Raw genomic sequence first — 13,237 nt, 5'->3', positions numbered from 1 at the left:
ACATAAAAACTCCCTCCAAATCAATTTCTGGCTGAGGTCTTAATACCTACCTATAAAATCTATCTACCTACAATCTAAAAACTTGTACGAGAGGTTAGAGGTCAAAAATATAATAGGTAAACGACAGACGTGTACCGATGATAGATAAAGATAATGGTTAATTACCTATTTAAAAACTAATTAATCTTAATCAAAATTATTTAAGTACCTAAGTAAGTAGGTATAATGAATAGGTTGATTACAGGGCATGCTATTTAGCATGTTAGCATGTAGGCTGTAAATTGTAACTAGTATTAGTAACCTCTGTGTCAACCATAAAATATTTGCTGAACTTAACAATATTGGATGGTTTATAAAAATTAGAACGATTATAAGTACGATACCGCGAAACTTTATCGTAAAACCTTTCGAACTCCCGGTGGTAAACGGTCGCGATTACGCCTCTCTCGGCCCACATTCCGTTCTCATCGCGCCCGTCGTCTCTGCGCAGTTTGAAATTGGCGCGTCGACTGTGTAGCGGTCAAGCCGCGCGCGCGCTCCAATGCCAGCCGCCCGTCAAACCAACAACTTGAAACTTTTGCTCGTGTTATTTACTTTTTTGTTTGTTTTGGTGCGGTAGAAGGACTAGGTTTTTAATGAATAAAGAAAAACTGTACGTTTAAGTGATAAAGTGAATTATCAGTTATCAAACAAGTAACAAATGTCTCTATATTTTTGGTATGTTAAAGTGTTGTGATTTTTTTTTTGTTATCAAGTTGCGGTTATCGTACGCTGTGCGAACTTTTATTAAGCTTACTTCCTTTGTTTAGGAACGGCGACGCCTACACCGATGATTGTGTGAACAGCATTTTATCATACTAGCATAGTACTAGGTAAAGAAAATATTATTTACAATGGACGGGGACAGAAAATTAAACCTCGAAGGTGTCCCATTAAACTCGGCAGGTGCAGCGAATATTTACTTGAATACTGGCAAAAATAAAGTAAACGACCGCGACGGGACTGTTATTCATTTAAATACAGGTAATTTTCAGTTATTAATAATTCTTCCAACTCGTAAAGTTGTAGAGTTGTAAACTCATAAAGAACTGGTTTTCATATATATTTTTTCCTATTTTAGAGAAGCCTGCGGACGTCGGCGTTCACATCAATACAACTTTGTCCATCGCGTCTTCTAAGAAAATTAAGCTCCTATTTATATTGAGCTTCTTACTCAGTGTGATTTGTATGATAACAAGTTGCTCCATAGCATTTTACTACTGCAACGAGATATCATCCCTGAGAAGACAGTTCGATGTGTTGAGAGAACAATTTTTGATACAGAATATAAAAGAGGGAGTCCTAAATCAGGATAGAGCAGTACAGAGCCCTCTTGTATCCAATTTTAAACCGCAGTTAAAAGGAGTAGAGGTCCGAGAAGGCAGGGAATTTATCAAAAGTGAAGTGCCTCCTAAAAGGTACTATGTTGAAGACCTCGGTGAGGATATGTTACTTGTAGACTCGAGCAAGAAGAAACCTAGTCAAGAAAAATTGCCGACATATGACTTATCCTTCTTCCAAAAAGGTATAATAATATATATCAAATTACTTTACCACTAACAAACATACTCTGAAGCATTGTTATTAATAAAAATTGTTTTAATTGCAGAGCCTCTGGTTGTTCATTTTAATGGTGCAATACGAGAACTGAACATTGGCACTCAATGTAAGTATGAAAATAAATAACATCCTTTTTAATTTAGTCACATAAACATCACTGCTTAGCTCAAAAGTATTGAAGTAATAAGTACCTGCCTATATTAGTAAAAATATAATTTAAAAAATATAACATATTTATATGCTATGTAGGTATCCCTACATTACAGTCTTTTCTTGTATAATAAAATATAGTGAGGTACTTATTATTAATTATTTTATTGTTTTCTGTGGTTTATTTGTTAGATAAAATGTGTAGAATTCAATACAACAGTCCAAGTTTAGCCGTTAGTATGATAATAATATGCTGCATACCACAGGATGTAGTACTGGAAGCCTTTATATTTGCATTCTCTACATACATGAATCAACATACAAACATCATAGAGCTATCCTAATTCCTACTTTATTTTCATGCGAGTAGAATTTATATTCCAATGATAAGTTTTCATATATGGCTAAGTAACTAGGTACAGTTCCATAGAAAAAGCTTGAATTATTAAGTATGACTGAGGGATAATCAATTAATCTCACAAAGCAATTAAAGCCCAGACAGTGTTATTTATAATTCCTTTTTCATTCATTCATTGAAGTCATGTCAGCTCTTGTCTATTAGTTTCATACCTATATCACTATACTATTAACAATCTACTAACCGGCCAAGTGTGTTCCAAACTCGCGCACCGAGGGTTCCGTACTCGGGTATTTTTTTCGACATTTTGCAAGACAAATTAAAAACCATAATACATAAAAATAAATAAAAATCTGTTTTAGAATGTACAGGTAAAGCCCTTTCATAATACCCCACTTAGCATAGTTATCTTACTTTGAAAATTTCAAGACATTTTAATTTTTTTTAAATGATGTAACCACAAATTCGCGGTTTTCAGATTTATTCCTGTACTTGTGCTATCTACCTACCTGCCAAATTTCATGATTCTAAGTTTCTTCACAGACAGACAGACAGACAACAAAGTGATCCTATAAGGGTTCCGTTTTTCCTTTTGAGGTACGGAACCCTAAAAGTGGAGGTTTCCAAAATTTTTTTTCCTATTGTATTGAGTGGGATGTCAAATGAAAGAGGACAAAATTCTGAGCTCAATATAAATTGTACAACAACATTAAAATATACTAAGCGACAGAAAAACAATTTTACTCTAATATCTCAGACCTTCGCAGTCGGGTTTTAGTTTCAATTTTTTTTTTCCTTTTGAGGTACCTACGAAACCCTTAAAATTAGAGTTTGTTCTGCCAAATCCAGTCGTTAGGTATAATGATATAAACCCTCCCCCGTCCGTCCCTGTGAGCCCGTAGAATTGCTCTGTCTAGACGTCTCCGTCCTTCGACTGTGTGAAGTATTTCTCCAGGCTGTGCTATTAGTTTTAAAATGAGCTCGTAGGTACATCATTACATGAATATTATTTACTAGCGACCCACCCACACACAACTTTCGTAGGGATCTCTTATTTTTTGAAAATAAAATATAGCCTACGACACGCAGGAATAAGTAATATGGTTCCGCTTTCTACTGGTGGAAAAAATTTCAAAATCGGTTCAGTAATTCCAGAGATTACCCCAAACAAACAAACTTACAAACTTTAGCTCTTGATAATAATAGTAGTTATAGATTATTATGTATTCTGAGATATTACAAGGCCGCTCACCAACTAAATGGTCAGATAAGCTGAGGGAGTCGAAAATTTTATAACATCGTAAAAATAGCCACCAACAGAAGCCAGTGGAAAGTTGGAAACAATCCGTACAAGGATAGGATCTTGACAAGACGGTGATCGTTAACAGCTATAGTAACTGGACGAGTCTACTGTCTATTCATAGAAACTTATATTTTATATTGCACGCAAAAAAGGTTGATTGACGAACTAATCATGTGGCCGCACAGGTACCACCGCCAGTGGACCTCAATTCATACCACCAATTTATACATCAATAAATCAGCCACTGCGCAGGTTCAAGGTCAGAGCTCTATTTTCGTGACGTCAACTATGCCTACCTAAGTAGGTAGTAGGAAGCCCACTAAGAAGTGGGATTCGTTTTTGTGTCATTTTTTGCCATTTGTTGATAACATAATCACTAACAATCGTGATTAATTACTTGATAATGATCCAGTTACGATTTCCGGAATAGATTAGAATTTAGGACGTAACTACGCGTAGTAGAGTGAAAACGCAGTCAAAATTTAGTGCGTGCAACTTTTGAGGACTTCCCTGGTGAAATAGTGAGCGCTGTGATCTAAAGTGTGATGTTCCATTCCCTGCAGAGGCGATTTGGTTTTTTATAATACTAGACATGATTATTCATGAATTCATGACTAACAATCCCCTTTTCCCCCCAACTAAGCGTAAAGCTTGTGCTAGTTGTACGGACTCGAGCTACTGGTCGGTCGCTAGTCATAAATAATAATAAAGTCTACTTCAAATTCAATGAATAATGACTCAGTAAGAAAACAAAGCATTTAAAGACACATAGTGTCAACTGCGCTACTTCACTTAATCAACACTTAGAAGTAATCAGATATCTCTCCAAAGAAAGCAATTAATATCTTGCGCAATTTGTCCGATCATCGCCGTACATAGTGCTAACAAGCGGTCTAACAGAAAAAATAGAATAAGTGGCAGTTAATGGATTAGACACACAGATATGGGCATATACATTTACAAGTACACTAGATAAGATAGGATTGCCAGATGTCCCGTATTTTACGGGCTAGCCCGTTTTTCAGGCTACTACAAAAATAATACAAAAAGCTATTGCGAAAATTAAATACGGGGTAAATAAAGCTCCCTAATAAGATCAATAACAAATATTAACCTGTAATAGATTGGTAAATACTTTATTGCACAAAAAATAGAGAATCTCATTATAATATATTAATGTATTACTACATAACTGTTTGGGGCGAAGCAGCTGTAATATTTCTTGAGCTAGAGAGTAAACCTTAATTACTGATATTGCATACGCCTTAAGCACAGATTAGATCTACTACAGAAGTTTCACTTATTTGATGTTGATGCACCGGCTTATATTATGCTTATACACTTACACTTCCTACGCCCTTCTCCATACAAACGTACTACGCCTATTATGCTATTATCTTTTGTTCTAGATCTATAACTAAGCCACATATCGATTTATCTCTATTTTATCTGTACCCTAAAACAATAAATTCGTTAGCTCTTCCATAAGCAGATAGAGATCCTACGCGTTATGTTTCAGCTGTATACTACTGGTAACCCCCGGATTCATCTTAGTAGAGGCCAATATTGAAACTATTCTCCCAGGAATCCTGTTTAAAATGCTCAGGGTGCTGCCAGAGGCGAAATGTTCGAACACAAACTCCTGATACCTGTAACTTTCATTCTCAGACCGTTATATGACCGTCGCACTGGTATTTTATTCGTCCAGATATTCTATCGCGAGGCGCGATGTCACTTTGGTGATAATCTCATAGGCGCTGATACCACTGATATCTGCAATATGCTCGACCGGTAGTGAATCTCCCCATAAAATCACTTCATCATTCGCTTTATCACTGCAATCGGGACCTAAATCGATACTAATTAAGTCCATGGAAACCCGACCCACAATCGGCACACGGCGGCCGTTGATGACAACTGGTGTGCCTGATGGGGCGCTGCGCGGGTAGCCGTCGCCATAACCGATCGCTATCACTCCGACGCAGGTGTCGCGCTCACTGATCCAGATGCCGCCGTAGCCCACGGGCTCGCCGGTTCTGTGTCTGCGGATAGCTATCAGTCGGGATTTGAGGGTCATCACTGGTTTCATGCCGTATTGTGTAGCTTCAGTACCGGTTTTCGGTGAAACACCATAAAGAATGATCCCGGGACGAACCCAGTCGAAATGTGCCTGTGGCCAGTAGAGGATTCCGCTAGAGGCAGAAATAGATTTTTCACCCGGCTTGCCGTCCGCGAAGGTCATAAAACGAGAAATCTGTGCTTCTGTCGGCTCCGGATCGTCTTCATCCGCACGGCTGAAATGGCTGATGATATTGACTGGCTGGTGCACGTTTTTACACAGACAGAGACGCTTATAAAAGGTTTCCGCTTCTTCAAGGCGTACTCCCAGACGATGCATCCCTGTGTCGATTTTCATCCAGACTTTTACCGGATTAGATAATTCAGCCCGTTCCAGCGCCAGCAACTGCTCTTCAAAGTGAACTGCCACTTCCAAACGGCTCGCCACGACCACCGGTAGATCGGCGGCATCATAAAAACCTTCAAGCAGAATGATTGGTTTCACAATGCCAGCGGCGCGCAGGACATTTGCTTCACTCAAGCGCGCCACCGCTAACGCATCCGCATCAATGAGTTCACGGGCAATTTCGACTATTCCATGGCCGTATCCATTCGCTTTTACCACCGCAACAAGACGACTGTTAGGTGCGAGCACCCGTAACCGCCGCCAGTTGTGTCGCAGCGCACCGAGGTCAATGACGGCGGTTGCCACTTTCATAGGGCTTCCTTGGTCAAATGTGTTTATTGTCAGATTTGTTATCAGGGTCATTATTCCACCCGCAATACGTTCAAACGGATTATTCATCGTAGTAACTCCTACCGACGTAGTTGTCAAAACGAACTGTCCCTATCGGGCCGTTCAAGACGCTATTTACCGATAATTTTGGCAACGCCTTTTGAATCATTGTTATCATGTAAAAATCATCACAATAGATAAACACGATAAGGTCGGCATCGTGTTCTATGGAGCCAGATTCGGTAAATCGAAGTTGGCTGGCCGCTAGTCGGCCGCTGCCCCAGGCTAAGTGCTCCAGATTACGTGAGAAAGTGCCAGGATCGGCATCTATAATGTCATCAGCGCTTTGAGTGGAAGATGACCGTGATTTCCAGTGTCCAGTTGTTCAAGAGAGAGGGCACCCGCATGTAGTCGATCATAATCAAATTTAACCCGCCGCGCGCTGTGTTTAGGGAAAATCCGTAGCACCCAAGAATGCACTTCTGTAGGTGTTCAGATGGAAGAGGTATACAATTGCGCTTTTCCAGCAGAATACCCATGGAACTGGAGATCGTCTCCTCATCATTGAGCTGACCGGTATGAATACGTATGTCGAAGCATCGTGGGAGAGTGAAACCAGCATAATACGCATTGTGATCTGCTTGGCGGGCATCTCAAGACTGAAAATGGGCGCCAGTTTTTCCTCCCTCATCGCTGCGTTTTCCCGTTTTCACATAAGTTCAGCTGATGTGGTTTTCCCTTGGACGGACGCACTGCGACATTGACCGGGTCCGAAGGTCGACCAGCAGTTATAGTAACAACAACATTGATAACAACTATCGTTGCGTAAAGAATTAACGTGATATAGGTGTTTGGGTATTAGCTAGATTAACACACGTCTTGAGTTCTTGACACGTGCTCGTGGTATCGAACAAGAAACATGGCACATGATCTAAACTTTGATACCGCTCCAGTGTGTCGCAGCCGCAACAACTACTCAGGATACAAAACAGTTTAAAAATCTTAAAAAGTATTGATTTACAGCTATGATACTAGGGTAATGTACCTAATACAGTATATCACGCCCTGGTAGGAATACATCGAGTTACCAAGATCTATGGATAGGAACCCCTTCTGCATAGGAATTATGGGAACTGGTGCCCTTGTAACCCGGTAGGCTAGTAGGTACTTAACTCAGTAGGCACGGACGTGTGACCTGCCTTAAGGTGTTTACTACAACATATTAACTACCTACATCTATAACATACCTAAACAAAGCATCGATATCAGGGTGTCTTATTACATGGATCCCACACTTTCCGATAACACTCAATAGGTAGGTAGATGCAAACAAATAAAGTCGATTCAGTACATAATATTACATAACCTACGACTACAGTAGGTGCCTAGACTGATTACAGATTAGAGAACACATTTTCCGGGACAAAAAGTATCCATGTCTTTCCGGGATGCAAGCTTATCTCTGTACCTAGGTACCTTCCCTCAAAATCGATTAAACGGATAAGCGGTGAAAAGGTAACAAACAGACAGACAGACGAAATCTACGTCGACAAAGTCGTGGCCATCGTCAATTTAGTATAGAGATAGCTTGCATCCCGGAAACAGATATAAGGTTAATCTTTATCCCGGAAAATCAAAGAGTTCCCACGGGATCTTTAATAAACCGAAACTTACGCGGACGTAGTCGATCGCGGGGTATCATCTAGATTTTCTATAAAATAAATAAACTTGCCAGATTATATTTTAAAATCCCCGTTACGTTTTTTACAATATTCATATGTAAATAACTCGGATAGGTCGAGCTTTCACTGTTTGTCGGAGGACATTAACGGTAGAGCCGCCTGACTCACATGCAGGATTACTGTTAAAACTGTCTATTGTCACTAAACAATGATGAAGTGGAACATATAAAAATAAGAACTTTGTTGGCCTACTCACATATAAAAATACACAACAAACAAATACATCCATACATACACTTACTACTAACACACACACGTATGCATGCTAAAGTGGATATTGTTATGGAAGAGCCGGCGCAGTCTTCTGACACCTTCCTCCAGGCTCCATTTTCTTTGTGTAAACCTAAGTTATTGAAAAATATGAAAAAAAAACTATTTATTTTTATTTTTAGGGTTCCGTATCTCCAGAGAAAAAAGAAACCTTATAGGATCACTTTGTTGTTTGTCTGTCTGTTTGTTGTCTGTGTCAAGATCCGTCAAGGGAATCGAAACCTATGTAAACCTTTCCATAATCTTAGTGTAAACCTACTTCCAGTTGACCTAGAATCGTGTTTGGCCGGTAGCAATGTCAGCACAAATAAAGTGCAAATCTCCGAAAACCGTGAATTTGTGGTTAGGTACATCACAATTAAATCAAATTTTTAAAAAGTGTTTCTTGCACGATGGTACGGAACCCTTCATGTACGAGTCCGATTCGCACTTGACCGATTTTTATTTTCTAAAAGAATACAATAGTTGGATAACTTGAAACTACAGAATATTATACAAAGGTGAAGGTGAAGGCGGTTACAAAATATTTTTTTCGCGGTACGAGTGTATGTGTAGTTGTAAGATTTGCGACAATACAACGCAATGCAATGCTGATACAGCATCCGTATCATAAGGGGAACACTGACTAATGGAATTCCATTCAAAGCGAGCGGATATCAGCTGATGCTTGTTATGTATCGTGTTTTTTTATTTACGTTCATGGCCTATGTTGGCAGAATTAGTACTATGCAGTTATATTTATTATCTACGCTCATATCTTAAAATCCTGACGAATCAAAATGTGTCATTGACATGCTTTAGTTGATTTACGTCGTACGGACCTACATCTAGTGAACTACAACTTTACGCAAGTAGGTCGTCCACGCGGACCCTGGCGGGTCCCGGGGTTACATAGTACAATTCTGCCTGCTTTACGGGTCTAGTTCTAGCTATTTGGAGACATAGCGGCAAATTCGCGCTTCGCCATTGGCTGTTTACGTAAGACGTACCTATGTCAATGATTTACATACATGTGCGCTTGCACAAATACAAGAGCATAGGTAAGCGCTCAAAAAGTGTACACACTACACAGGCTACTGTTGCAAACAACCCCATATCAAAAGTAAGGGCCAAACATCGCGGAAGGATGCAATTGTGATATTGTAATCCAAATGTCAATTTGTTTGTTACAGCCATCATTGGTCCATGGGTGCGCGACCTGGAAGTGTCTTCCAAGGACAGCGAGGCGAAGATAGAGCTGAACAGTAACTACTTCACGGTCAAAGAGAGCGGACTGTACTTTATTTACGCACAAGTAAGTTTTTACAGGAAGTTACAGAAAGCTGTGATAGCCTAGTTGTTAGAACATCCACCTCCAAATCACAGCGCGGGGGTTTGATCCCGGGCATGAAACTCAACTTTTCGGAGTTATGTGAGTTTTAAGTAATTAAATATCACTTGCTTCAACGGTGAAGAAAAACATCGAGAGGAAACTTGCACACCTGAAACTTCTCCATAATGTTCTCAAAAGGAGTGTGAAGTCTGCCAATCCGCACTTGGCCAGCGTGGTAGACTAAGGCCTAAGAAAATACTCTAAATATATATCTATAGCATTAGTTGTTATTATGCCAAGTTGCATTCAAATCCATCCAGCAGTTTCAGAGTGATGCCTGTACAGACAGACAAAAATTTGTTTTGAATTGAAAATTTTGGGCTATTTTTGTAAAATTATGTACAATTGTACAGATTTCGTTCAGTTACAGTTTAATTTAATTATAAGATTAGTAGGTACGTAGTACAGATTAGAATTATAGACAATGTTGAATAGGGTATGCCCCTATTAAATTCTCACCGATCGATAAGTTCCAAGAATTTAAAGGTTACTGCATTATCGAATGATAAATAACTGAATGTAAGCTAAGTTCCGGTTACGAATGATGAATGTATTGAGAAGTAATTGAACACCTACTTAAAGTAGGCAATTTTCATCAGATCTTCACTTTTATATACAGAGCCTACCTGACAGTACAACCTTTGTAAAAAAAAAATTGTTAAATTCGGTTACGGAGTTCCGTATCCTGAGACCTGAACGAACCCTATTGTTTTTCGGGATAAAGTAACAACCTATTAAGTGCCAATTTCACCAACGTCGTAACCAATGGCGTTTAACCGAGGAAAAAAATTGGGTTTAGTGATAGTTTTTGTACCTACCAAAATATCAAGTTTACGTTTAAATAAAACCGAACGTTACGTTACGTTGTGACTGTTACGTTGGTGAAATCGGCCCTAAGTATGCGAATTTACGTTCTAATCCGTTCAATATTTTCAACGTGAAGTGTGGCACAACAGACAGACAAAAATTAAAAAAAAAAAACTAAAAGATTTCTGTATCGAATATCGATAAAGCTTCCTCTAATTGTCAAAATATATTTTTAAAGTACATAAATCGTGCAGTTACAGTATGTTCATAATTGACTTATTAATTTCAGGTGGTCTACCTAACTCACGCACCGAACTGTTACTTCGTTTGGGCCCGACAACCCAATAGTGAGCCGCGTCTCTTAACAACCTGCGCTACTGGGGACGACTCGAGCCCCAGGCCTCTCAACAAATCTCAGATCTCCTGCTCAGTCCACACTATAACCCGACTGTACAAAGGAGACACCGTCAACATGGCCCAACGGGAACAGAACAGGACCTTGTGGCTTCGACCGGGTTACACTTACTTTGGCTTCGTCAAACTTAGTTCCTAATATGGCTGTGATAGTGGTAATGAAATGCTTCAAAAAACGGGACGAGGCCCCACATACACTCAGGGAATGCAATATTTCTGTAGTTTTTTTATGTTTACCTACTTACTTAGACATAAGTACCTATTATAATGCGCAGAGAGTAGTGCAAATATAGAGATTAACTTACGGGAGAACGTCATGAGAACGTCATATCATCTCCATACAATTTTGGCAGATTTACGACCAGTTAACGTTGCCAGAGATGAATGAAGTTTTGATTCGATGGTGATGACGTCATACAAATCAAAAGTCCGCGCGGGATGCATGTGTGCGAGAAGACTGCACACCAAAGCCGACGACTCGCTGGCTTTCTATAGCAAAAGATCAATGTCAATTATGTATGACGTAAATAATAATTGATAATAGCCCGGCTACAAATCTATATTGTAGCCGGGCTATTATCAAGAGTCTATGGTGTATATTATTCTCCTTTAAGCGTGGATTTGTGTTGGTTAGGTTTAACAATACTATGTACGTCAGCAATTAAAGTGGGTCCTTTCAGTGCTGACGCACATATTGTATCGCTGCTGTCGACGCATACAAGTGACGCACTTAAAATAAAGTTAGTCTGACCCGATGAGAGGGATCAGGTCACAGACAGACTGTCTATCATCATATCATAGACTGTCATTGTCTGTCGAGTTTCTTGCTGGTTCTTCTCGGTAGGAACGGCATTCCGAACCAGTGGTAAATTATTTGACGATTCAAAAGCACTTGTAAAAGTTTATTTGAATAAAAATCTATTCTATTCTGTCCGTACTGCAGATATAGTTTACTCTTATAGAAGTTGCGCTAACTCTCACTCGCAGCTCATTTCTGACCCGCTAAAAAGAGTAAGACGTACTATTATTGTGGTTAGTATGTGGTCGTGGTGGAGGTGTCTGGTGCTCATGAAACAAAACACGAAGTTTGATAGACACCCCGTTTATTTACTGTCCACACAGGTCACTCATTACCTATTTGGAATATATATTACTTCGCGGAACCCTAGTTAAGGGTTTATTCGAGCCGTAGTCTCTTCTACAGTCTTTCTCTGAAGCCTGGCCGATGGGAAAGATACCAGATCCGTAGCCAAGGCAGCTATGTCTGAAGAATAGAAACCACAAAACCAGCATTAAATTAAGTGTACATAGAGATCTTGGTTGGTCTAAGGAGTTTCATATTTGCGCACAAAATCTTAAGAGCTACATATTTTTACACAAAAAAGATACAGCTATTGTTTCGATTTTCGTTGTATGTGGGGCCTCAAACTGGGAAGCATATAATATACTGCCATTGTGCCTTATTCCCATTCTGTTGATACGAATGGTGCTATCGTAATACTATTATTATTTTATTGTACAGGAAGTGATTTAAGTGTGCCATATATTGTACATAACGGTTGATTACGTACATCACACTGTGTTATGTACTTATATTTGTGTCGTCCATGAGACGGCCATCATTTTGCTGTATACAATTGAAATGTAAATTAAGGTCTGAATTTCGCAGTATCTTTTTGATGAAAGACATAATTATGGTGCCGAAAGATAGATCTTAGACAATGCTTCTTTAACTGATGAAAAATGTTTAGATGAAATCACTTCTTTTCCGAGCTTCCAGTGAATTGATCTCGTATTGGTCGAAGAATCCCACGAGTCGTACCAAAATTTTGCGTTAAGTTTGACAAAATTATTTTATTATTCCATATTATTTTGATGTGAAATGTATGTTCGTTTTTGTGTAAAATTACTTCATTTTAAGTACGAATATAATAATGGATACTTACATTACTTATTTTTCTACTTGCTCAAAAAAGCATTTTTGACTTATTTTTTTATATTGATTATGTTTTAGTGGTCATTACAGGCTCAAGGCACATTGCGGTAGTGTCAAAGTGAATTGATCCAATGCGTTATAAATCTAAAATGTTTTCCAAAGGTCCCCGATGCGTAGTGAGCGCTTTCGCTGGTAATAAATTCGTGATCCGACCACGGTGCCTCAAGTGTCTGCAAGTTTACCACGTCGCGTGTCTACTTCACCACAATATGTCTTGAGCCTAAATTAAGGAAATCTGCAGCTGCAGTTATTTAAAAAAAATGTTTTATATGACATTTAGGGATGTTTTTAACCCCCGACCCAAAAAGAGGGGTGTTATAAGTTTGACGTGTGTATCTGTGTATCTGTGTATCTGTGTATCTGTCTGTGGCCTCGTAGCGCCTAAACGAATGGACCGATTTTAATTTAGTTTTTTTTGTTTGAAAGGTGGCT

General features: G+C 39.1%; 1 protein-coding gene across 1 annotated transcript; it reads left to right on the top strand.

Annotated features, from left to right (window-relative positions):
• Positions 1 to 291: 291 nt before the first annotated feature.
• Positions 292 to 12,754, top strand: LOC123870987. The gene is made up of 6 exons (XM_045914505.1): positions 292 to 717; positions 810 to 1,023; positions 1,121 to 1,564; positions 1,649 to 1,705; positions 9,389 to 9,510; positions 10,685 to 12,754. The coding sequence occupies exons 2-6, from the start codon at positions 894 to 896 to the stop codon at positions 10,946 to 10,948; spliced, it is 1,017 nt and encodes a 338-aa protein (XP_045770461.1). The 5' UTR covers positions 292 to 717; positions 810 to 893; the 3' UTR covers positions 10,949 to 12,754.
• Positions 12,755 to 13,237: the final 483 nt, after the last annotated feature.

This window comes from Maniola jurtina, chromosome 2 (genome assembly GCF_905333055.1).
Source record: "Maniola jurtina chromosome 2, ilManJurt1.1, whole genome shotgun sequence".
Classification (NCBI taxonomy): Eukaryota; Metazoa; Arthropoda; class Insecta; order Lepidoptera; family Nymphalidae; genus Maniola; species Maniola jurtina.
Note: the sequence above shows the minus strand (reverse complement) of the source record. Positions and strands in the feature narration are given on the sequence as shown.

Excerpts from the sequence above, each read along its gene's own strand:
- LOC123870987 (XM_045914505.1), top strand. The coding sequence starts at position 894 with ATGGACGGGGACAGAAAATTAAACCTCGAAGGTGTCCCATTAAACTCG. Across the intron at positions 1,024-1,120 it reads TGTTATTCATTTAAATACAG|AGAAGCCTGCGGACGTCGGC; the intron begins GTAATTTTCAGT and ends TTCCTATTTTAG. Across the intron at positions 1,706-9,388 it reads ACTGAACATTGGCACTCAAT|CCATCATTGGTCCATGGGTG; the intron begins GTAAGTATGAAA and ends TGTTTGTTACAG.